Genomic DNA, 26,469 nt, shown 5'->3' with positions numbered 1-26,469 from the left:
GACCAGGGCGAAGAACATCAGGAGGACCAGAACAGCCAGAGGATGATTAAAGGGATTGAATCTGGATGTCCAGGAGGACCAGGTCCACAAAGACAAGGCCCAGAAGGACTCAAACAAAGAGAACCTGGACTAAGAAGGCCCAGACCATTCGGTGCAGTGCCAGAAGGACTATGAGGACACGGCCAGGAGGACAAGAATGATCCAACGCAGAAAGAGAGGAGCTAGGAGGGCAAGGCCTAAAAGGACAAGGATACAAGAGGCCAGGTAGACTGAGGGGACCAGCAGGACCGGGGAACATCCTTTACGATGCAACTTACCACGCAGTGCTTTTACAAAGCAGGCTTTACAACGAAAACCATTACAACGCATTACACTGGGGGGCGCTCTAGGATAGGGAATAGTTTTAATTTACTATCCAACACCTTCCCTAGTGTCCACGGGGACTGGAGTTGGAATAGTAAATTAAACTATTCACTATCCAGCACCCACAAAGCAATGCGTTGTAAAGGTTTGCGTTGTAAAACATGCGTTGTAACAGCATGCGTGGTTAAAGCTTGCGTTGTAACAACGTACATCCAGCAGGACCAGGAACTGATGTACTGAGAATCAGATAAGCAGGGTGAGAAGTATCAGAAGGACTAGTTTAAATGGACGAGGGTTGAGAGGATCAGGAAAGAAAAGTAAGAGCTAGGAGATGGAGGCCTGAAAGGATAGGATGACCAGAAGGACCAGAACCTAGAGGATTAGACATACAAAGACCAAAACAAGGAGTAGCAGAAACAAAGGGATCAAGCCTAGTGGGCACAAAACCGGGAAGAGAACATAGACTGTGAAACCATTAATAGGAGGAGCATTACTAAGTAAACCAGACTGAGAGACAGGAAGACTAGGGGAACAGGATCCAAAGAATAAAGAGGAGATGGCCAGGCAACGGGAGCCAACAGGGCAAGAGCTAAAAGGACCAGTGGCACAAAAATGAAGGGGAAAATGAAGCTCAATTCACAGAGACCCAGAGCACCAGGACCTGGCATACCAGGACAAGCAGGACCAGGATGAGGAGGAAAAGGAGAACCACGACAAGGAAGGCCAGGTGACGGGAGCCATGATTATTAAGCTGAGTGGCTAAGAACAGCTAGGAACAGGATGACCTGAACAAGAGGGAATAGGAAAAAACTAGACAAACAGGGCTAGGAGGACCAAGGGGTCAGGGCTTGAAGTCCCAAGAGGAGCAGGGGAACTAGGAACTGGGGTAAAAAAATATGTAAATCCGTATTTGTAAAGCACGAACAACTCACCCTTACGGGTCTCAAGGTGCTCGGGGGCGTCATGGAAATCAAGTGAGTGATTGCCCAGAGTCACATGGTGCTGAGCTGAGCTGAGCTGCCGCCAGAGCCGGGGGTCGAACCATGAACCTTGGGCTCCAAAGTCAGCTGTCCTGGTCGCTGCACCACACCTCTCCACTATTAGAACTAGGCTGGCGAGGAGCAGCGAAACCAGGAAAACCAGAGCAACAAGTACCAATGGAACAAAAATGACCAGGCCCAGCTCAAGAGTACCTAATAAGGAAGACCAGGACAGAGGTGGTACCAGGTGGACCACAAAGTCGAGGGCAAGGAGAATCAGGATGATGAGACTCAGGAAGACCCAAACCAGAAATAATAGGAATGCCAGTCCTAGGAGAACCAGAACAACAGTTCTAGGTAGATATGGACCCAAGAGACTAGCAGGATCAGGATGAGAATCAGTAGTACCAGTATCTGGAGGCCCAGGAAGGGCTAATTCAAGGATGAGCAAGGAGCAGGACCAGGAAGACCAGGGTCAGGAAGGACTACAACCAGGACCCCTAGATTAAGGAAACCGGTACCAGGGTGACCAGAACGAGTTAGACCAGCACCAGGATGAGGATCAGGAGAACCAAAACAACCCAGGAAAGGAGGACTTGGAACGGGGATAGGAGGAGGACCAATGACTAAAGGCACAGAAGAGCTTTGAAGTGAAGGAAGAAGACCCGAAGCATGAGGACACCTATGTGAGTCTAGGCTACATGAATTAGGATATCCCTTTTGTAAATAGGTCTTAGTCATGCTCCTTGTACTGCCAACCCCTAGAAACCTCTTCAGCCCACGTATAGAACTGGTAAGTATTTCTTGAAAAACCAGAGCATGCAAAATGAACAAAAAGGGGGACTGTTACACTCTAACTCCTGAGTGATAAAAGACACTGTTTTATACTGGCACAGTAGTCTGAGGGTGGATCTGAGGGCATAGGGTGAGATGTGTTTAAAGGTGGATGGGTGAAAAAGAGTGTGATCTGTGAGGGATGGCAGAAATGGTTTGAGAAACTGGTTTCACAAAGTCAGGAAAAATTGTTAATGGCTGACAAAGGTGCAAATGGAATATGGTAATCAGCAACAAGAAACCCAAAATCATAAGAAGGCTCTGATGAGCAGAAGAGGGGGTGATGGAGGCTCCAGACAGATCATCACAGATGGCCCAAAGAGGGATTCTGAGTGACCCCCATTGCTTTGTGCTGACATTCCATGTGTGTGTATGTGAGGTCGGTATGTAGCAAGGGGTAGAGTTACTAAAAAGTCACGCTTGGCAACAAGACAATTTGCTGTGCTGCGTTGCGTGGCGGAGAGAGATCAGAAATGCTCCATATCTATCAAGATAATTCATATTTCTGCTCCATCCCTGCACTGGATACTGTGTGCTGCACTACAGGTAGGAATGCCTTCTCAACACAAGGTAACGCAGGTCAGTGATTTGAGCTGCCTTGTGGTCCTCTGGATTTACGAAGCCACATAGAGCCATGCAAGGTGGCAGTGCATGGCTTAGTAAATCCTGTTTTAAGTACCTGTGTTGCTTTGCATCATCTTGCTTGATGCAAGGAAAATGCTAGCTCTTGGTAAATCTGCCCCTGATGCATAGTAGTAAAACTCCTTGTGTGATGAAAGTCTTAGTGCATGGACCAGTGGGGTTGTTTTTGCATGCTGTGATCGAGAATATAAACAGCTACCCTAAACAGTGGTAGTATATTGATACCATCCCTGTGGATAGAGGGTGGATACCCAGGACTAAAGTGAGGAAGAATGGAGAAAAGTCTATCCAAAAATATTCAGTGAGGTCCTTTTTAGCAATGGGCTACTGATTAGTTCTTCCTGAGAGATGACATATAATAGAAGTAAGGGATAGGTCATAGGTTTCTCTTGTGTCAAAGTTTCTAAGCAGGGCTGCCCTTTTGTCTGTGCCTGACAACTACTCAGGAAGGCTGCTGACAGCCATGTGCTCAGATCTCATGCTTCCTTGTATCCGAGTTTTGGACACTTCTGTTTGGAGCCACCACTATTGCTACTGCAGTGAGAGCCATCAACTAGCACAAAGGCTGTGTCTGAGCGACAGTCAGAAAAAGATATTTTAAAGAGAAACACCCAAAACCAGTTTTGATACCTCAATATTGGATCCACATCCTGTGTTTGGAAAATCAGTATAAACGGGAAACTGTGAAATGATCGATCAGTAGGTCATGAAACTAACAAAATCTCTCTGATTATTCAGTGTCTTATTTCGTACAATATTTGTATTGGGACAATGAATAAAAATCTCTGTTGAGTTTCTTTTCTTCTGAGTCGTTGATGCCTATATATCTTTCTCTGATTTTATGGGGAAATGATTTCATATTCGAATGACATTCTGTTCAACTAATTATAGTCTCATTCCTTTGTTTGTGGTTTCTCAAAAATTTATTTACTGACAAAGGGCCATCGAAGTAAAGGACTTTATACGTACTACCCTATGGAGAGTAAAACCTATCTGTAAGGGACAGGGAAAATAATGACCCTGTAATAATAATAATTCCACATTTGCAAAGCACACCCCTAAGGGCACCCAGGTGCTGGGTGCCATCAGGGAGAATAAGGGAGCTATTGCCCTGAGTCACATGATGCTGAGCTGCTGCTGGTGCAGGTGATCGAACCGTGAACCCTACACTCCTGAGTCAGCCGCACTGGTCGCTGCATACACCTCTCCCATCACCCTCCGTGAAAACTCCCAGAGTGTGGTACCATTAGTTTTTTTGTTTTTCAAAAACCAACTCCAGTTTTTAGAGTTTGCTAGCAGGCCGTCCTGTCTTACTGTACAGCACTTCAAATGTTTCATGCATAGACAGGAACCGCAATGACAGCAGTTCCTGTCAATATCGAGAGTTGTCCACAGGGCCAGTGGATAACTCCAGGGGGTATATTATCAAACCCCTATGGCCACCACAACGTCACAAAAAGTGACGTTGTGGTGGTGATAGGGTCAGCTCCCTATTACCAAGGCAGCGTTAAGCTTAACCTGGCTTAAAGCCTTGTTAAGTGGTTTAATGCTGCCTAGATAATAGTGCCCCTTACACGCTAAACTTAGCGTGAAGGTGGGCGTTCAGTAGGTGTTGCGGTGGGCGTTCCACCGCAACACCCATTGAATTCGACGCTGCCACCTATTATCAAGGGTTGCGGTAATAGGGGGCAGTGCCAATTTTAAGACCAGGAAAATCCTGGACTTAAGATGGTGAAAAGAGGAGAAATGCTTTATTTCGCCTCTTTTTTCCTTTCTCCATGTGTGCTGCCTTGTGCAGCACACATGGAAAAAGCAAAATGCCATGGTTTGTTTATGTTCAGGAAGGTGGCCTTTCCTGTACATACAAATACCTTTTTTTAAATGCCATTTTGTAACTTACATGTGTGCTGCATGGGGCACACATGTAAGGAACACCTTCCTGTTCATAAACAAACCTCCCTGCTCACAGACACCCTTGCACTCTGGTGCAAGGGTGCCTGCGTTGGTGCTAAGTTGTTAAACTTATACAAAGCTACAGGGGCAGTCCAACAACCCTGAACCAGGGACAAACAATCGATATACCCAACAAAAGGTTCAGGTAAAGAAGTCACAGAGGTTTTACAACTTGTTGTGTAAGATTACAAGAATCAAGAAAAGGAAAGGATAGAAGGAGAGAAGAGGAGAAGCCTATACAATCATATATTGAAAATAAGTTTGTACAAATTTCAGAGCAGTATTATAATTTATTACATATTAGAAACATTATTTAAAAGAACCATTACGCTCAAGACAAAAGGTTGGCATATAAAGGACAAACATATCATAGACCAAACCAGTGGCTTAACAGAAAAAACATTACATATAACAGAAACAGCACAAACAAAAAAATAGTGTGCCCTTCAAACAAATTATGGCCACAAAAAGCGTCAACAGCGTTTCGACCGTTGTGTCAATGTACGGTCATCATCAGGACTTGAATTTGCTTGAGCGTGACATAGCTTATAATTAAAATTTGCAGACCAACCAATGGTCAAGGGTTGATAATTTCGTTCGAAATTGGAAACAAATTCCAGATTAGATACTGCACATCCGTGGATGGTGGTCAAATCAGTAATCCATGTCAAGAAACCACTTAATTCTGCGCCCAATAAATCGGCTAAGAGAAGATTTTTAATAACTATCCTGAAGAAGTGGGGCCTTAGGCAATGTAGAACAGCATTCTTGAGGCTTCAAATGCTGGAAAACGAATTGATTATGCTGGCTATGTCGTCTTTCTTAAAAGCTGTTTACAGCATACGTGAAGTATAGATTTGTGTGCTCTTTAGTTCTTTAGTTGTTCACTCTATCTTTTATCAGAATTTCTTCCGTTGTATTCGTGTCCATCCAACCATTAGATATTTGTCTAGGATTATTCGCCCTTATTTCTTTCCCTTTTTCCTTTTGGTTATCAATCCCAAACTTTACCAGGCTGCTCAATAATTCTTCCCGTTCCTATTGTCATCCGAGCACGTGACACAGCATCCGTCCACACCTTCGGTTGTTAAACCTAGCGCCATCGCAGGGGGAAACACGAGGCTACACCATATCCTTGTTAATATGGTGCAGCCTCGCGTTTCCGAAGTGGCAGAGAGAGGCGTTAAGCCAAGAAGGCTAATGCCTCTCTCCGCCACTTCCTTGCTAATGTGCCCCTAAATGTGGCAGTCAAAGGGCCCTAAGGACGTAGGAGGTATTGTCCTCCTTCGTAATTGAAACTCTAAATCAGGCCCAAAGTTTTTCTTACTTAGGTCATAAAAATTGGAATGAAGCCTCTCAATTACACTTTGTTGATCATTTCCTAAAGGGCCCTATGTAATGGGTTCTATTTTGATAACATTACCCTAAATATTAGATGGCTCTATGTTACAGGGATACAACATTTCCATTTCTGGTTTTTGCTTTTAAAAATCAATTTTTCCAGGTGATTTAGACTTATTTGTTTAATTTAACTTGACCAGAATTAATAATTCCAGAATGCACTGATTTGCTGCAGATAAAGAGATGTTCTAATAACAAGAAGCCTTTCGGTAATCCTACATTGGGCCCTTGTTCATTCCTAGTGGCTTTGCGAGTGAGAGCAAGTTTATAGCTTAAGAAGAAAAAACAGCTTTAACTGGTCTTGCAAAGGCTCTAATAATTGTTATTATTAGTAACATCTGTAGATAAATGTAAAGGAGCAGGAGCATTTGTGGAACAGGAGACAGCTCCATAAAGGTCCTCCCAAGTCACTATGTTTTGCCCCATGGTGCAATGGAGTGGCACATGCCACATCTGTCAAAATAACTTGGAAACATTCAAACATGTGTGACCTTTAGACCTCTGAGTTAATGCCTGTATCTAAACCAGTTTTAGCACTAAGCGCCTCATGTCACAAAATCTCAAGATTTGTAAACTCATAAGTACTTATCATTATGTACAAAACCCTTTTTATGAGTTTTACATTTCTTTAGACTAGTAAAAACACTTTTGCAATTGTTTCTGAATTGCACATAGGAGGGTTCACGAAAGGGATTTCCTTCCTCTTTCCATTTTGGAAAGGAATGTATTAATAGTTTGTGGCTGCAGTTTCTGTTGCAAACCATTGATGAGATAATGACCCCAGAGTTGGGTTGGAAACTAATTTGCAAAGGGGAAGGGGTCTCCTTAAGACACGATGTTGGCCGTCTCGGGGGAAGGGGGAGGAGAAGTTTTCTAAAAACTGCCAGCCAAACAGGGCAGAATCTCTATTATTTAGATAGTGACCGGGCACATAGTGAAGTTTTTCTGCTATTTGCACGGCTATATGGTTTAGCCAGCAGCATGGTAAATAATGATGTTTTTCTGCTATTTGCACGGCTGTCAGCCAAACAGTGTAGAATCTCTATTATTTAGTCAGTGGCTCTGTTAATAGTAAAGTTTTCAGCTATTCACAGGGCCGTCAGTCAAATAGTAAATACATTTCCACTATTTAGCCTGCGGCTGAGTAAATTGCAGAAAACATTCACTATTTACCTGTTGGCCGGAAAAGTAGTTGCTACCTTTATAGGCACTGTGACATGCATGCATGAATGTGTGTGTATATGTGCTTGAGTGTGAGTTGATGTGCCGCAGCACTGTGTAGACATGCACGGACGTGGTGCAGCAGAAGTGAAGGAGACCTGAAGCAGTTTGCGCTCCACACCAGGCTAAGCTGCAGAGTTCCTGCCCTCAGAGGACATTTAAATGTCTTTTTCTTAAAGCAGCAACAACATCCATTCGGAGCCTAAATCACTGCATGTATCTTCAGGTGATTCGGGTGTGGGGAGTTGGAGGAGTTGAACAGGGGGGGAGCCGGAGGCAAAAGGACAAAGAAAAGGTAGAGTAGCAAGTAGGGAGAATGGGATACATACAAAGCGAAGCAGGAGTTAGAGAATATATAGAGGGAAGATGTACAGACATGGAAAAAACAGTAGATGGGCATGTTCTAATCTAAGGATGACAGAAGATGGTGAAATAGAGAGACAGGAGAAAATGTACAGCAATGCGTAAGCAGGGTGATGCAGACACACAAAAGGAGGAGTCAGGGAGTGCTAACATGAACAATTGAGTAACCGAGAGAAAGTGGGAAGAGTGATAGGGTGACAGAGCAAAAGAAACAAGCAATTGCAATGTAATCGGTCTTGCAGTTGGGAAAATTAGAGCTTTTGGTGTTGTAAATGACAATGTTTTGTACTTTTTTTTTGTTTACAGATGAGTGATCATATTTGCATAGTGCTCTTGCCATTCGTATGACTTTGCGGCGCTGGAGTACCAGAAAATAGGAAATAGGTTACGAATGAGGGGAGGTGAAAAATAAATGACACGAATGGGAAAAGGAATTAAAAGAAAGGTGCTTATGGCACACAGGAAGCCTGGGCCTCTCTGGGGGGTGATGCTAAACGGACACTGGGTGCTGAGGCCACGGTTTGGGGCTGGCATGTTGAAGGTACCTGTGCGTTTCACGATGTAAGAAGCCTGACAAAATATATATGAATCTACACAATAAAGAAGTATGTTATTAAGCTACACTGGATAGCTATAGAAGCCTGGCAGTCATCGCTACATCAAAGTATAGGAAACAAGATATTCAGCAGCCACAATAAGAAAGTCCTGAAACAACTCTCTGTAATCGAGACCATAAACAGAACAGTCAAGCAGCTTTAAAGGAGCATGTGCTGGCAGTGAGGGCATTGACCCGCCTTAATAAGTATGTGTGCATATTATCTACACACAATGTTACAGGAAGTGCAACGTCTGTGTTGTGTCACATCAAAAATAAAACAAGCAGTGTGTAGGACGGTGGCTCTCTTTATTGTGTACTAAAAAGAACTACACAGTGCAGAAAGGCCAGAGATTACCCAAGTGGTACACAAAGGTGAAAGGAGATAATTCTAATGCGGTAGTGTGGGCGAGTACTTAGGCTTATTACAGGGTAGTGCTAAGCATTGTTGCACTCACTGAGGCAATAAATGAGACACACACTCAAGAATTAATTTCCAAAAAATAAAGTCTTTTTGGAGAGCAAGAGAGACCACAGTTCGAAGGTAAGTACTTTTCGAGTTAAAAATGTTTAGAGTGAGAAAATATATCACATTTGCGTGAAATTCAGCACCATAGGAATCAATGAGAAGAAATAGAAAATTACATAGAAAATCAGGCAGTGCTTTCATGGAGTTCCCCTTCTTGTTTTAAGTCGATGTCGGGACCAGGTCAAAAGTTAAAGCTGGAGATGCTCAGGAGCGGATCGGGTTGGAGCAGAGTGCTGTGGGTCTTGAAAACTGGGGTGCAAAGACGAACGGGGCCACTTGAAAATACACTGTACATGTCGACTTACAGGTGAGTCCGGTAGGTCTCCTTAGATGGAGATAGTCACAACTGCCCACACCAACCACTAATGCAAAGCTCCGGCGAACCTGACTCTTTGCGTTAAAGCGATTGTAAGCTCAGACCAGCAGATGTGAAATCTGCAGTTCACACCACAGCATCGACAGCTTGCGGTGACTGCTAACGCAAATTTCCAACAACTACCGTCCGTGTCACCCGACAGGGAATTCGTGCTACAGTGACTACCATCTGTAACGCCTGGCCTGCCCTTCACTCTACAGCGATGACCATACACAGTGCTCTCCCTGCTCTCTGTGCCCTCTCCACCTTGAACGGAACTTTTCGAGTTACACTCGAGAAGGTAACTTTTTCAGCTGGAGTTACCTAGTCCCTGCATCTGGCCATGCTCTATCACGGTCGGTCTGAACTTGGGACTTGCACCTTGTCCCACACAACTAGATAACCACAAGTGGCGGTTTAACTGTTTTGAATTCTAAAATCCTAAATGCATAAGCATATTCTGTAGGTTTTTGCTTGGACATATTTTCTTTTGGGCAACTGTCCTACTCATCATCAGGCTCAAATCTTTGTCTTTTTCTCTGGGGTTCATTCATTGTAACATCCACTTCTTGTTTTTAGCAACTGCTGGAGGTCAGTTCTGGAAATCTGGAGGACTTCATCCTCCTTTTCCTGTTCCTCCATGTTGCATTGCTTCTGAAACCTCTTTCTCCCTTCCATCTCAGACAGTCAGAGTTGTGCTATAGCAGTAACTCCCAGTTTTTATTAGGGTGCTTGGGTGGAAAATCACGCTAAATACAAGATCTGGCTTGCAGAACACTAAGGGGCTCAAGAGGATTGCGGAAGGACCGCCACCGCCAGCCCTGCAGTGGCAGTCGGTCTGTCCTAAAGTAGGATGGCGGGGAAATCTCATTGCAACTGTGGCGGTCAAAATGACCGTCCGCCACAAGACCACAACAGGCAATCCTTAGGATTGCCTGGCAGAGCGGTCTTCATCAGTAATATGGCGGCGGTGCCTAGCAGGCACCATCCACCAAATTACGATGTTGGCTATACACAGCCTTTCCATGGCGGTGGAACCGCCATGGTAAGGCTAGTGGGGATTGGGTTTGGGGGCCCGTTGCGGGCCTCCCTTTTGTTGGGGGAGGCGAGGCTGCACTTGGGGGGTACCCATGGTACCCCACCAACATTTAACAGCACAACGTGGCAGTCACGGCATGGTGCTGTGAAATTCAGGACATGCTGTCAGCAGCACCCGCCGCAATGTTAAAATGCAGGATGCGTCCGCCATGGTGGCCGTCACATCCTGATTTGGTGCGCGGGACCGCAGTTTGCATGGCGGACGGTCCCAGTTCACACCAGGATGGTGGACGGACTCCAGTCTGTCCGTCATCCTAATTAGCCCCTAAGTGTAGTCTTCCTGACAGGACACAGGTGGCGAGTGCACTCCATCAGACTTAGGAAACCAAACAACGGCTACTAAACGGCCAACCTGCACCACATAGACTGCTCCTTGCCCCATCCCAGCACATGAGCAGGGAGCGTGCCGGACTGATGAGCATAAGAATACCATCTGCTCAGAGACCCGGTGTGAGAAATTGGGTTACTAGTTAAAGAGGTGAAACTGTACTCAAACAGCAACCCCAATCCACGTCAGGATGAGGCACACGCTTACCTGTGTCAAACCTCCGATAACTTGGCACAGAGCAGTCAGGCATAACTCAGAGGCAATATGAAAAGTATTTATGCAACACTTCAAACAGTAATAAAGGGGCAACAAAACACAAGAAAAACCCACTCATCAATTAAGGAATATAAAGAAGCTTTAATAAATAATTTGACACCAAAGCAACAAACATCCAATCAGTAGATTTGGAGTTATGAATCTTTAAAAATGTAAGTGAAAATGGAGCCAAAAAGCCAAGAGTGCCACTCGTGGCTATCTGGCCGTGCATGACCGGAATAAAGTCACAAGTTCAGGTCGACCGAGATGGAGCGCCGGTCAGATACAGGGACTAGGTATGCCCCGCTGAAAAATTACCTTCTCAGTCCAGTGAATAGAGACCTGTTGGTGGAGGGGGCCACGAGGAGCAGGGAAGGGTCACAGATAGTCGTTGTTTTAGCTTAAAGTGCAGGACTGTCATCACGGATGGGTGTCGCTGTAGTACAAAGATCCTGTTGGCATTGGGGACGGTCCGGCCGGAGCTCCACATGAGCAGTCAATTCTGTAGTGTGAAAGGTCCTGAGATGGAACTTTGCATTGGGGGGCAGTTCGAGCTATGCCAATGGGCCTATTTGCGGTTGTGAAGAGCCCAAAAACTTCAAATCAGCTTCACTGAGGCCACACCAAGGGCCCAGGACCTAAGGGGCTCCACTTGGGTGGTGAGGGGCTTGCTCCAGCTGGATCTGGGTGCTGGTTCAGGTCTTTCGGAGCCTATTATGTCCCAGTAGAGAACTGGAGCACTTTAACACTGATTAGTTGTGGTATAGTGCACAAAGTCCCAATGCCCAAAAAAAAACCAGATTGGCTAAAAAAACGAAAAGGAAAGGGAAAAAGTCTGCTGATGACCCTGCAGAAAGAACAAAGTCCAACAACCGGTAAACATGTCATTTGTTATGTTATGTTATGCTGATATTATTTGGTATAGCGCAGCGAATCATCCCCAAAGGAATATCTCAGCGCTTTGCTGAAGTACAGTTTCAGAGGAGCTAACTAAAACAGCCAAGTTTTTAGGAGTTTTTTTTTAACTTTGCCAGTTCAGTACACAAACAAATTTGTAGTGAAAGTTTATTCCAGTAGAGGGGGGCAGATAGGAGAATGACCTCCCGCCAAATCTGTAGGTGTGAATCAGTGGGATTTGAAGTAAGACTTTGCTAGTGGTTTGCAGTAGTCTGGTGGGGAGATAGTATGAAACCTCTGATGTAAGTACATCGGGGCATTACCATTCAAGGACTTAAGAGTAAGGCAACATATCTCAAAAATGTGCCTTTTCCTAATAGGAAGCCAAGGCAGAGAGTAATATAAAAGCAGAAGGAGAGCCATACGGAAGGTTGCACAAAAGTCTGCCTGCTTTATATTGCACTACCTGCAATTTGGACAGTAATGTTTCATTTGCACCTGGGAGTAAAGCATTACCATAGTCAAGACGACTTGTGACTAATGCTTGAACTAGGCTTTTCCTAGAGGCAGGGGGGATCCAAGGGAATACTTTTTTCAATAACCGCATGGAGGCTAAACAAGTTCAACATAGGATTGAGTAGTGTTTTTTCATACAGAAGTGTTTAACTTAACACCAATATTTTAACTACTTGTTTTGAGTAAGGGGCAAGTCCCAGCTCTGGTGGCCACCAGCCGGACTTCTACAGGAGTTGAGTTTTCTTTACCAAATAGAAGTAGTTCATTTTTTTCTCCATTTAGTTGCAGGGCATCCAAGAGACATTCTTCCTCCTGTGGTCAGAAAAACGTGTTATCACGCCATTCAGATCAGGACCAAAGGAGATGACCAACTGCGTGTCATCAGCATAAGATATAGTGTAAATATCTAAACGATTTGTGTCAGAGGGGCAACATAGATGTTAAATAAAGTGGGCTCAGCATGGACCCCTCCCCTTTCCCGACCGGCATGGTTGGAGGTCTAGAGGGGTTCAGACAGGTAGTCTGAATACAGTCTTTTAAAAAATCAACAAACCATCTGAGCGCTTTGCCAAAGACTCCAGTGTCATGCAGCCTATGATTTAGGATATAATGGGAGACCCATCCAAGGCTGCTAAAAAACAGGACTAAGGGGAATATGTAGGTAATTTACATTTTGCGATTCTCAAATAGTGATTTTTAAGGAATCGCTATTTGAGAATTGCAAAATGGAATGTAGGTAATAATTCACAATTTTTTTGCGAATCCCTAAAATGCCTTAATTGCGATTAGCAAATTGCGAATCACAATTGAGGAATGAGTGTCCCATTCATTCCTATGGGCCAAGAGGCCCATAGGAATGAATGGGGATACATTCTCAAATTGCGATTTTCTGTGAGAAAATCGCAATTTGAGAATCGCAATTCCAAGGGTGCCAGGGTATCCAAAGGACACCTGTTGCACCCCTTGAATGTGCCTGTAAGTACATGTGACGTACATACATGCCCTATAGGCATGTCTGTGCGCCACATGGCACTTTGAATTTTTAAAAAATATGCATTTTGACAGGAAATCGCAAAATACCATCTACAAGGAGTAGGTGGTGTTTTGCGATTCCTTAAGCCAAAATCGCAATTTAAAAGGCACCCCTACATAGCAAAATTGCAATTCCTTAAATGCTTGAGCAAAATAGGGAATCGCAATTTTTGCGATTCCTTATTTTGCTATGTGGCACCTACATACCAAAACGCCGTTTGCGAAATGCCGTAATTCGCAAAGGCCCTACATATGCCCCTTAGAAATGCATGGATCTTACCTGAATAGGTCAGACAGGAAACTAAACAGGAGGTCTGCAGGAGCGAAGGGACCTTTTGTGTTAAGTTGGTGACAAAGGGCATGAGCATAAAAGAAAGACTATGGGACTTATGCGGTGAAAAGCATGTGGGCCCTGCTCACAGAGTATTGATTGGGACCAGGAGGACGTAGGAGGGGGTAATATTTATTTCCCTGAAAGTTCTTTGAATCAATTTTCCTTGAGTTCTAAATACCCCCACATAGTGGTTCTGTAACCTCTGCAGACTTCACGCAGAAATGATGTCCCTGCCCCCCCCTTCCTCAGCAGAGTTTTCTCTTAAGCGTCCATTGACTCTTCCCACCCACGTATCTAGCGCATATCAGATACCTCGACAGCTTTCACACTGTGACCCCTGGCCTTCACTCCATGGCATGGCCACCCCTCCCCAAGCTTCCCTCTGGAGGCGCCGCCATCAAGGATTTTGCACTTTGATCCCCCCACTTGGTTCTTTCTGAGGCGTCTACATAATCTACATTTTTTAACCCCACCCACCACGCCCACCCCACCCAACATGCCCACCCCACCCAACATGGTTGCTTTTTCTCTCGTCCCCAAATAACAGTTTCGAGGCGCTTCCAAGTGAAACATTTAAGAGGAATAAAAGCAAGCAGCAGTATTGTAAATTAATTGACGTCTGAACAAACTAAAACAAGACCCAATCACCCGCTCTAATAGTTTATCACCGAATACCAATTATTATCAAGTGTCTGTAAATGTTTAACTCTAATCGGAGCCTGTAATCTGGTCCTCTCCGGCGCAGAAATTCCTCCCACGGGGCTTTGAGGTGTTACATCTCGCGAGACTTAAGGTCGATTTCCTATTTGGCACCACTGAGGGGTTTGGCGGGAGTTGGGGGCGTTACAAGGGGGTGGGGGGGGGGGAGCTTTAGACTACTTCTACGCGCTATATATGTACCCAATCACTGGTGGCCCTCACGATCATGACGTTCTGTACAACATCTTTTTATCCCCCACTGTGTCCATCTCAGGAGTATTGATTTCAGCCCATACAAGTGGCATCTGCAATTGAAAGGCTCTCTGAGCCTCTCTCAGCCATTTAACCCTTGATTGCCCACAATAAAAAAGGTAAAAAAGTCAAAAACATAAGTTTTATTTTTCATCCCAGAAGTTTGGTAATTGGCCCCGTGCATGTAATCAAAGCCACTGGGATTATGATTTGTCTTACTTGCCACACAATGCTCCATCTACTGCATAACTTGAAGAGTTCACCCAAAAGAGATTTTGTTTCCTGCTCAAACGAATCAAAAGGTATTAAACAACGAGTGCTGCCTGTAAAACTCAGCAGTGGCAACTCTTTTGTAAAGTTTAACCCATCACGTTTTAATTAGAGATTGCTATATTCAGGTGCTCAGATGGTACTAATGTGGCACAGCTTTGCCTGGACACTTTTAACAGTTACTGAAATGTCAATAAAAGACTGCTACATCATACGCTTAATTTGCTGTGCTTAGCCTCATAATTTATCTTATAAATCCGTGCTCTGTTGCTGCATAATTTCGGTGGCCCTGCATATAAAATTATCCACCATTCCATCCTTTGTCAGATGGGTTTTATATTTTGACAAAGGTATTGAGTCCATTTGAAAGATATGCTAGCTTCCCTTGTTAAAACTAGGCCTGGGCGGAGTTCGCAGAGTGCAGCACTCCGGGAACTCCGCGAAGTGACCCAAAAACTCTGCCGTGCTACGCAGAGTTCTGCAAGCGATGGAGTGCATACGGTTGGGCTGTTCACGCTGATTTTTCGCACCTGGTGTTTGTCCCACGCTGGCTGGAAAATCAGCGTGAACTGCAACACATGCAGCGCAAGAGGGTGCTGCTATTTGCGCCACTCAAATAGATGCCCTACTCGAGGGGCACCTTACTCAACGCAAACGGAAGGTTTCTCAACGCGAGTGGTAGCGACCGTCTGTCCGCGACCGCCTGCATTGAGAAATCTCGCCGGGAGGTGGTCTGGAGTGAGATTTTCCTCACTCGCGCTCACCAACGTAACTTTACACGCGGAAGCTATGAATACACTGCTGTGTTTTTCGGAACTCCACGTGATAGGCAGAGCGTGCATTGGTGAAAACTCTGCAAACTCTGCAAGCGGAGTAGAATTTCAAACCCAGGCCTACTTAAAATCAAAAGCACACACAGCCCACATATATTGTGAGTGTTCAGTGAACACTCACAATATATGTGGGCTGTGTGTGCTTTTGCCCCAATATATGTGGGCTGTGTGTGCTTTTGCCCCAATATATGTGGGCTGTGTGTGCTTTTGCCCCAATATATGTGGGCTGTGTGTGCTTTTGCCCCAGAATTGAGAGTTTCCCCGAGACAAATTAAACGTGCATTTTAGTGGATGACAATCAGCACAGACATTGGACAGAGCCTGCTGAGAACAGAAGACTGCACTCCTGGGGATCCGGTGTAGCTATCTTGTCTGGTCTTGTTTTGCTATATGCTAGCGCCTGCACACCACCACCACCACATTTGAAATGGAGAAATGGCAGCAGGCAGGGGGGACGGCGTCCACCTGGTAAAACCTGGTAAAATAAGTGGGGGGACGCCGTCCACCCGCGTGGTACCCCGACTCGAGCCCTGGTGTTCACTCTTTCATTGACATTGTGCATTAAAAAATGCATAAGCAATGCAAATCGTTTTGTCTTTTGTATAGTGGATGGTAAATTTAATACAGAGCTTCACATCACAACTAAGGTACAACATGGGCAGCAGCGGCGCTATGATGAGGTCTCCCCTCACCCACAGCCCATGTAACTGGGGTCTACAGGCACCCACACCTGCACTACTTTGAAAAGGCTTTGAAGCGCGCGCGCGCACGGTGCTGTGCAGTCCCAAACTCGGCGCTGCACACGTTCAACAGGTTGAGGACCGACCGCCAGAGACCTCAACAAAGCAAACTACAAGCTTCTCTCTGACCCGGACCTTGAGTAGCGCAGGTCAGAATCTGAGCAATCATGGGGTATCACCTACCTTGTCTTGGGGACCCCCATCCTGCAGGGCCACGCGGGTTCCTAGATTCGGGGGTTTCTCGGATGATGAAAGAGCGCTGCTGACGCTGCAGTCTCTCTCTTCCTCGTGTCACACATGCTGCTTGCTCTCCAGAGGCAGCCTGTCTGCTGATGTCTCTTCTATGGCGCCGGCCTCTTTGGCCGTTTCTCCTCGCGGTGTCTTCTGCCAGTGGTTCTTCTCGCGGTGAACTCTCTGTCACGCTTTATGTCTCTCTCCACGGTGGTGCCTCTCTGTGCTTGTCTCTCGTCTGTCTCTCTCCTCCCCCTGTGTGACAGCGAGCCTTCATGCCCTCCGTCTTTTCTTTTATTTGTCTCTACTCCCAGACTGTCATCTTCTCTATTCCTTTTCTTTGTCGTCTCTTCTCTGTTACTCTCGGCGTCGGCTGCCTCTCTACTACTCTCTTCTGCGGCTCTCCCCTCTCTCTTTTCTCCTCTGTGCCTCTTTTTCACGTGTGATTCTCGCACTGCCCCGCCTCTCCCGCACTGTGTATGTCACTTTCTATTGTCTGTCCTCCCTGCTGTCTCTCCTGTCTGTCCCTTCTATGTCTCCTCTCTCAGTGCAGCCGCTCTTCTGTGCCTGTCTCTCCTCAGTTCTGCTGCTCACACAGTCGCCTCCTGTTACCCTGCATGCTTCGAGTGCAGCAGCCGCCGCATTCTTCCTCATTCCGCTGCCAGGCCTTTCAGAAAGGGGCGGGAGAGGGTGTCTCAGGAACTTGTACTACTCCCAGAGTTCTCTCTATTTATCACACTTTAATCTTTCGGCCTTTTCCCTATCGCTTTCTCCCTCCCTCTTCACCTCTCCTTTCTTGTTCCCTTTTCCCCTCTTTCTGTTTATTTTTCTGTTTATTTCATTCTTTTTTGTTGTTTCCTACTCCTATTTCTTTTGCTTGTATTGTTTTCTCTTCATCCCCTTCTATTTCTTTCTTCGTTCTTCTCTATTTCTTTCTATCACTTATTTTTTCTTTCCTTCTTTCCTTCCTTCCCTCCTTCTTCCTCGCCTTCATTCTCTTCTTTTGTGTAGCATCCTTTTGCAATTTCTTTCTTTTTTCCTTGTTCTGTCGCCTGATTATAGAGCTCACCTACCACACAGCACAGGCTGCATGGCTGCAAAAGGCATTGTGATCTTACAGTGGGTTTACAGCCCGGCCATTGCTTGCTATTGGTTGGCCTTGTTGTCACTCTTTTTTGCTTGCTTCTTATTCGATGGCTTACCTTCTTTGTGTTTGACCCTTCACTGGAGCGTAGCTTCTTTAGTATCCTTTGATTGGCTGGTTGTATACTTCCACTGCTCACATTCAGATTTTTTTTTCATTACTAACTTTGCACAGTTAGTATAGATTCTCACCTGCCACTCGCTCTGGTCCACCGCAGCAGGCTGCCGATTGTGTGGAGGGCGGGGTTGGCAGCAACATTCAGCTCAGCTGCACCCTGACGCCAGAGTGGGCGGAGCTTCTTTAACGCGCGCTTCCCATTGAAAGCGGATGGGACAGCGGAAGCACGCCGCGGGCGCTCCGCTGGCATGCCTAAGACGCACCAAAGGCAACCCCGTCTGCGCCCGTCCGCGCCTGGCCCACGTCCAGCGCCAGCCATGCTGCCCGTCCTGATCTTACAACAAGACCTGTCTGGTACAGGTACAACTGCTTGAGCTGTCCTCGGGAGGTTGCACCCTGCCAGCAAGTCTTGATCCATGTACTCTGGAATTAGAGGGAGATGGACAGGAGCCATGTTGTAAGGCATGCACTTAGTAAAGGACAGACCCAGGAAAGCGGCCGTAAGGGCAATAGTACGGCAACGTCGTTCAAAGCACACACACCAGCCGCTGGGCCCAATATCAATGCACATTTAATCAATTGTAGATCACTCCCCAAACACAGAGATGACATCTGACTTACACTTGAATCAAAAACTTTGGACCTCATGTTTCTTACTGAAACATGGCTGAGAGAAAGCTCCTACCCTGATATACTATTGGCCATTCCAGAAGGTTATAGAATAATTACAGTTAACCGGATAAGGTAGCAGCATAGGGGGCGGGCTTGCCGTGATCCTAAGAGACCACTGGGAGATCTCATATAAAAGAATTGATCAGACTGGACTAATTGAAGCAATGTCCTTCAGTATTAAATTCTCCCCCACCAGTAGTCCTGTGGCAGAACTACTGGTCTACAGGCCCTTGGACACTGACCCCTCTGATCTGCTGGAGATTTGCGATCTGATCGCGGATCTTTCACTGAGACACGCAAAGCTTATTGTCCTGGGTGACTTCAATGTCCACATGGACAATGATAGCTGCCTCCTGGCTTCTCGGTTGTCCGACTCCTTAAAGGGATTAAGCCTTCCCCAAAAGGTTGTTCCTCCCACTCATAAAGCTGGCCATCTGCTTGACCTGATCTTCACTAATGTCTCGACTTTCAAAGTGGAAGACCTTATCCCTCTTACATGGTCAGATCACCATTTAATCTCGCCGGTCCCTGCCACAAGGATCCAGCGAGAGCCAAATATGAAGATGGAAAGAATTGGAGGAAAGTTTCACTGGAATCTATGGAACCAGCACTATCTAATACCTCTCTGTTGCGATGTTGTGTATACCTTTCCTGGCGCCAGGACGCCCCTTTGCTGGGGCAGCTGTGCGCGGTACAAAAACAGCTAACATAACATAACATAACATAACATAACATAACATAACAGGGGAACCGAGCTGTGATGCCTTCTCTTTCAACTGTTGGGTTACTGCAGCCCTTGACAAAATAGCCCCGATTAAAAATATGAAAATAACCAGAAACAAACCCTCCGCCCCTGGGTTTCAGCTGAACTCCATATGGAGAAAACTCTCTGTAAGAAGCTGGAGCGGACATGGCGAAAAACATATGACATTGAGACTAAGAGCGCTTACAGAGCAGCACTAAAAAAATCAATAAAGTCAAACGCCACACTATTAAGGGCTTCTTGGCTGATCAAATTATAACCTCTGGCAATTCTGCCAAAGAAGTTTTTAGGATTGTCCAGGGTTTCATCGCCCGCTTCAAAAAAGCCAGATTGGGTGGTCGATCGTTTGCTCTTAAAACCGCCTCTCTCTAGAACTCCATGCCTGAGCACCTTCGAAAGGCCAACTCAGAACTTTTATTTAGGAAGACTCTTAAGACCTGGCTTTTTGGCCTACCTTAGAGACACCCCCACCAGGCGCTACCACTCTGCACCCGCTGTTAGCGCCGGGACACCTCTGTCCGAGATAGCAGTGGGCTCTTCAAGTTGCAATAATATTAATAATAACTCCATTAGTCCACTAGAGTGCATGTGTTTTCTAGCTCTATCCCTTGTGTGCACATAACCCCCTCCAATGCCAGGACGCCTCCCCCATATTGTGTTACTCCCTATTCCTTCCAGCTTGTCTTTAAAAGCGCAGCAGCAACAGGGATATTTTTGCTATTTTTGGGTGCATGGCCGAAGAGCAGACATTATGAGCTGTTTTTGTTTCTCTTCAGCATTCCTCATCAGAAGCGTCGGGAGCCCCCCATTTTGGCAGCATAAGTGGGGGTGGATGCCATTCGGAACTCAGTTTAGCTTAAAGCATCATTTGTTGTTAAATTGTTGTTTATTTTTCCTTTGCCTTTAACCGCATCCGTGCGGCGCGAATTCCCCGCCCATGCTGACTCCGCCTTGCGCGGGTGGAGTCATGACGTAACGGTTCCGTCATCAGCACAGCTCAGCCGATGCTGATGACGGAACCGTTCTGTCATCAGCATTGAAGGGGATAACTCAAGACCACCGGTTTCCAAAACACTCCTAAATATCAACAATGGAAATATGATGTGTAATGGGAAGAAAAATAACAAACAAATCACAAGAATAGAAACAGAGACAGGGGGGGCTGGAGTGAAAGATGGACAGAAGGATAGATGAAAAGAAGGATGGGCAGATTCGGAGAAGAGTGGATGGATGGATGGGGAGTAGTATGGATGCATTGATGGAGGGAAGTATAGATGGATGAATGAAGAGAAGGCCAGAGTAGGAAGTGTGAGGAGAAAGGTAGGTGAATGGAGAGGAAGACGTATGGTGACCCGGATGAATTAAGGGAAGGATGGATGGACGAAGGAAGGAAACATGGCTACATAGATGGATGCATTTGTGGGTAAAAAAAAAAGAATAGCTTTTCTTGTGTATCATTGCATAATTGCCCACCTAACCTTTAGCTTTTCTACCCAATGAGTTTGAAACATTTTCTGTGAAATTAATAATCTGCCCGATTTGTTTTCATTTTCTTTAGAAGTAGTGACCCCTTTCAATACCCTTGTGATTGGCAGCCACATCAGGAAGCCCTTGATGAATGTTATTTTTTCATGACTGCCCATACTGATTTATCTGGGAGGTGTCTACATTTTAGGCACATTTTTTAAAATATTAAGGTGTAAAATGTACTATTTGATCGCATTGTTTCTGAATTCACTAGAGGGATCAACTTTCCTGAATGAGTGCCAACCTCACTCGCTCACTCAGTTCCATTTGGGTATGGAACAAAGCAAGGTGTATTGCTGGAAACTCTCCTGTACCACATATTGCATGAAAGCACATGGATTGGCACACAACAGCTCTTACGGTGCTGGGTGGAGGGCCATCTACTGCACTCAAGTTCAAGAAGTCTTTATTCGATTAATTCATCATAAAAGACATAAATACAAATACACAATAACATATAAAACCAGTATTAAATCATCGACATCGAATTGACTTCATGCAGAACTATACAAAAATTTAAAAAGGTGTCGAGCATGACCATACTACCGCAGTATATACAAAAGTTTAGACAATCTCCGCTAAGTTGTGTTTAATAAACCTACATCTACTGCACTCACTAAGCTGGAGTCTGAGGCTGAAGGTGTACTTAGCATGGTACTTCTCCTGCAGATCCATACATCGTCTACCTTACTAAAGCAGAGGAATAAATAGCTGAATCCTGTGGAAAGTAAATAAGGCCTTGGCAAATGATTCCCTTTACATTATGACACTTCTTATTCTTTTTAAATTCTGTTTATAGTTTATGAGTATTTGAAACAAAGCATGCCATTTATGAAGACTGAAAACACTGAATTCGAAGTTGTTTTGAGATATTACGAAATATTTGTTTGCTTTTTCTTCAACATTTGTATTTTTTTATTTGACTTTTTAAAAACAATATTTTACAGACAAACATTGGCAAAGTCAGAAGCTCAGAACTCGCATAATTGACTTTGCCATTGCTTGTTGTCGGGAATTGAGGGGTGAGAACACAATCCTTGATATTGGAGTTCTGGACTTTTTGGTTCCGTCCAGAGGTGTCAGGGATAACACCCGAAGACCCCGGAGTTCTACCTGTCTCGGTGCACAAATAAACAGAAACACGGGCTTCTCGATGGTGGCGTCAAAGACCAAAGGTTTATTACTGCAGGGACACAGAAGTCACAGAAACTACACACGGGCAGAATCTAGGAGCCTGTTCGATTTGTACAAAGTGGGTTGCTCCTTAAATACTATTTTTTCAGCTTGGGGCAAATTCTTCACATGCTAGTACATTTCTAAACCTTCATGTCCTAAACAATAAATATTTGGCGTTACACAGGAATCGTCAACAATATCTGATGTCAAAACATTACGAACGAGGGGTTCCCACTGTTCCATCATAATCCCATGTCAACTTTTCATTCAAGAGCCGGACTGCCTCATCGTAAATTTCGTTACCTCCCCCTAATAAAGGCCCAGAAGGAAAGGAGCAGAGCCAGGTGCAGAAGATAGAAAAGCAGGATAAGAGATGTTTGTGGGTCGTAAATGGGCAAGGCTACCAGCTTCGGCCGCCTAATCATGATCAGGCCAACGAACACGAGAACCAGTATAGCAGGACTGGCCTTAGGCAGAGGAGGCAGCTTCTGCCGAGTCATGCAGCCATGGCGTTTTCTGTCCTAAGGTGCACGTGTCACTAGCAAGGTGAATCGCCGGCTAAAGCTTACGTGTCCTTAAGTGAAAGAGGTCACTGCGTGTCCATTGACTATGTGAGGGCAAGAATACAAAATGGCTGCCGTAATCTAAGATGGATGCCATGGGTAAACCAGAAATGTGTTCATAACAGGAGTGCTCTTGCTCGTAGCATAGCGAAAACACCAGGATATGCTAAATGGATCATTTGCGGTTCACTGATACCAAAATTATGAATTTACGACAATGTTGAAAACACGGGTTCAAATCGGCACGGAACCTCAGACCCTCCTTTTGCCCTTACATAGGCAATTACTCAGTCTATATCAGAGTCTATCTCGATGCTCATCAGGTAGGTATGGGCGGAAAATCCGTTCCGCTCGCGGATTTTGCGGATTTTCGGGAAATCCGCAATCCGCGAGATTCGCGAATCTCCCGCAAAATCCGCAAATCCGCGAGCAGCGGATTTTGCTCGCACTGCTCGCACTGTTCGCGTGAGTTCGCGGCTTCCCAGTACAACTTCGCGCCCCGCGAATAAGTGCTAAATTGCAGAAATACGATCTTAGCAAAACTGAAACTACTTGCCAGGTTCAAAAGTTCAGGCTCATCATTAGTAGCCATTTCCTGTAGTGCTTCCTGAGGGGCCCCTCCAGAGTTCAGTTGCCAGTTGCAACTATTATGTGACCCTGCTCTGAACCTCAGAATAGTTACACATATGCCACAAAGGTCCTGAATTACAGCTAAGGGAGACAAGCAGGAGCCAGGCTGGAAGTTAAAATCCATTAATCAGCCCCTAATTCATTATTGTCAGTTGGGGCAGGGCAGGTGTTGTAACTAATTTTGCAACAATGAAAGCACTTAGCAAGTGCAAAAGATCACTAATCAGGGCGCACTAAGGAAGCAGGTGCCAGCTAAAAAAATATTCTGTGACACATTAATCAGCCCCAAATTAATTCAGGTCACTTGAGGCAGGGAAGGTGTGCTTTGCTTTGCCGAAAATAATGTACACTGGACAACCAGAGGGTGTGGTGATGAAACAGAGGGTGGCATGGGTGGGCTAGAGGGTGGCATGAGTAGTCAGAGAGTGGCAGTGGTGACAGAGAGTGGCAGTGATGAAGAAGAGTGTCCCAAATAGGCTGGACACGTAGAAACAACAAGTTCGCAAAACTTGCGACCCGACAGGTAAGTTCGCAAATTGCGAAACTGGAAAACCATCGCGAACTGGCAGAAACACGGGCGAACACAAAAAAAAAAAATTCGCAAATTCGCGGGAATACGCGGATTTTGCGGATTGCGAGTTCGCAAATCCGCAAAATTCGCGAACGCGAGATCCGCAAAATTCGCCCATGCTTATCATCAGGTCAGTGACATGTTGTTGCATCATTATCCTTTCTCGTACCTTGTCTCCAAACGCAGGTGGTTTTCTAAGACAGGTTGCAGCACAGAGACTACACAAAGCGGGACCACATTAGATGATAAGGCAGCACGAGAACAGGAATACTAGGATGATACCAACGACCATCAGAACCTTCCATCCCCACGCTGATAGTAGAGTCCAAAGCCACTCCATTAAGGACCAGTTTCCCTTGTCTACGTGAATAGAGTCGCAAATCTTGTGTAGCTTAGAGATCGCTTCATATACGGTCGGAGCATTATTGGGAATAAAAACACAGCAGCTCGATTGGATCATTCTGCATACCCCACCTCGATCTGCAAGTATTACATCTAGAACCATACGGTTCTGCAACGTCATGAGACGATCCGCCTGGAGCTCAGCTGTTAAATTACTAAGGGCACCAGCAGTTTCTGTAATAGTAGATTCAACTACCCGTGTTAGCTGACGTAGATTTCTACTATTGGCCATAGGCCCCCAGAATGGAAGGAAACCTTTGAAGAAGTCTCCAGCTTCCTGACCAGCGGTATCTTCCTTGCTGAAAACACCTCTTACTACTCTGGTCTTGTGATAATCTGGGGAAGCAGTGCATGTTGGAGGTAACAGTCGAGCAATATAACATGAACCTGAAAAGTCAGCAGGCAGCCATGTATATGCTCTATCCTGACAAATGAAGTAGGTACCCCTAGCAGTAAGAAAGGCAGGGGAAGAGTTAGACGGATACACGTAAGTCTCAACGCACTCACTCTTCCCTAGCTGAGCTCTTGGATTTCTCCCATTACCTTGCAAACAGACTTGACATCGGTGAGGTACGACCCAAATTGGAGTGGAGCTCTTACGCTTGCTTTCACCCAAACTAATGCGATACTCTGTAGAATTCCAACTCAGATATACCCGTAATTCATCTCTAGGGTAAGATGGGTTGTTATTGACGTCTTTAATCATGTCAATGATTCCCTTGACTAAAGCTTTATTGGCAGAGTTATATTTGGTGGAACGTGGTGGACGCGGGGGATAGGTCTCAAGGGCATAGACAAAAATAGTCTGAAAGGCCTGAAATGATCCATTATAGCTAAAAGGCAAGACTAGATAGGGAATGCCTTTATCCATAGTGTGGGGTATCAAACCACACACCCAGCAGTCTGTTGTGTTAACTACCAGTTGGTGTTGATGCAAGAGCTGCACAAAAGTGTTATTAATGAATTCTGAGCGTCGAGCTTGTTCGTGTTCAGGAAAAGAGTGAAAAGAATGATAAGAAGCAACAGTAGAAGAAACGGGATCATGGGGAGGTACTGTAGTTGTTATTGGTGTAAAGATTAAATGAACACCAAATACGATTCCACCCACCAACGTTATTAAAACAATCAAAAACGTAATTGCACATTGCATTAGAAAACATTTGTTATGAAGAATCTTGTAAAGTCTATTTCTGCGAACATAAATTACATTCTCTCGGTACAGCTCAGGAAGCTCCATCTTCTACAACCGCTCGCGACCACTGATGATGTGTACGTAGTTGAAAATGCCTCTATCAGCCCTGGGAGTTCCCAGAACTAACAGAAAGATCGACCTTGTGTCTGACCCCCGCAGATTCAATTAGGCACACAGCCACGACCCTACGGCTACCCAGACGGCAAGGCAATTTAAAACAACATAAAAATACAAAATATTAGCAAACTTCCTGGCTGGAGGCAATGTATCAAAATTCAAATATGTAAAATAGGCAGTTTCCTGCTTTATTTGTCCTTTGTGTGAGAACATAAGTTGTATCTCAATTTTCCTGGAGCTGTTTGATCCGGAAACAGTCTATTTTCAGCAGAGGTTGCAATGTTCAGGTTCGCAGATGGCAAATGTTCTTTTGATGCAGAGGACAAATGTTCAGAGTTCAAAGGTGCAGTTTCAGAAGGGGAGTCAGAGTTCGGTGAATCAGTGATCAGTTCTGCATCGCTGAAAGGAATGTATTTGGGGACTGGTTCAGTTTCAGAAGCACCAATTTCTCTTTTTACCCAGTTGTCATAAGGAAGTGGAAGGGGTACACGTTTTGCTTGCGTCGCATGGATCCAGTTCTTTCTGCCAGCCACACGTATAGCAGTCCTCGTTGCCAACAGGACCTGGAATGGTCCGACGAATTTGGGTTGGAGGTTTCTCGTCCGTCCAAAGTTTCTTATGACCACCTGGTCACCGGGTTTCAACTGATGACCTGGACTCTCCGGTGGCTTTGGCAATGCATCGAAAACCTGTTGGTGAATAAGACTCAATTTAGCAGTCAAGTCGAAAAGGTAATCAATTAACATTGGATATTCCAGCTGCTTAAACTCCTTCGGTCTAGGTACCCCCCAAATATTCGCAGGTCGACCGAATACAATCTCATAAGGGCTAAGCCCTACTCTAGAATGTACAGTCGCTCTTGTGGATAACAGAG

General features: G+C 45.2%; 1 protein-coding gene across 1 annotated transcript in view; it reads right to left on the bottom strand.

Moving 5' to 3' along the window:
* LOC147729617 (ICOS ligand-like) overlaps nucleotides 1-17,345 on the bottom strand; it is a 317,146-nt gene extending 299,801 nt beyond the window's left edge. Inside the window, exon 1 of the mRNA XM_086954497.1 lies at nucleotides 16,674-17,345. Coding sequence (XP_086810623.1) covers nucleotides 16,674-16,693 — 20 coding nt within the window. The 5' untranslated portion in view covers nucleotides 16,694-17,345. The remainder of the gene's footprint in view (nucleotides 1-16,673) is intronic.
* Nucleotides 17,346-26,469: the final 9,124 nt, after the last annotated feature.

Source organism: Lissotriton vulgaris, chromosome 2_1 (assembly GCF_964263255.1).
Source record: "Lissotriton vulgaris chromosome 2_1, aLisVul1.2, whole genome shotgun sequence".
Classification (NCBI taxonomy): Eukaryota; Metazoa; Chordata; class Amphibia; order Caudata; family Salamandridae; genus Lissotriton; species Lissotriton vulgaris.
Note: the sequence above shows the minus strand (reverse complement) of the source record. Positions and strands in the feature narration are given on the sequence as shown.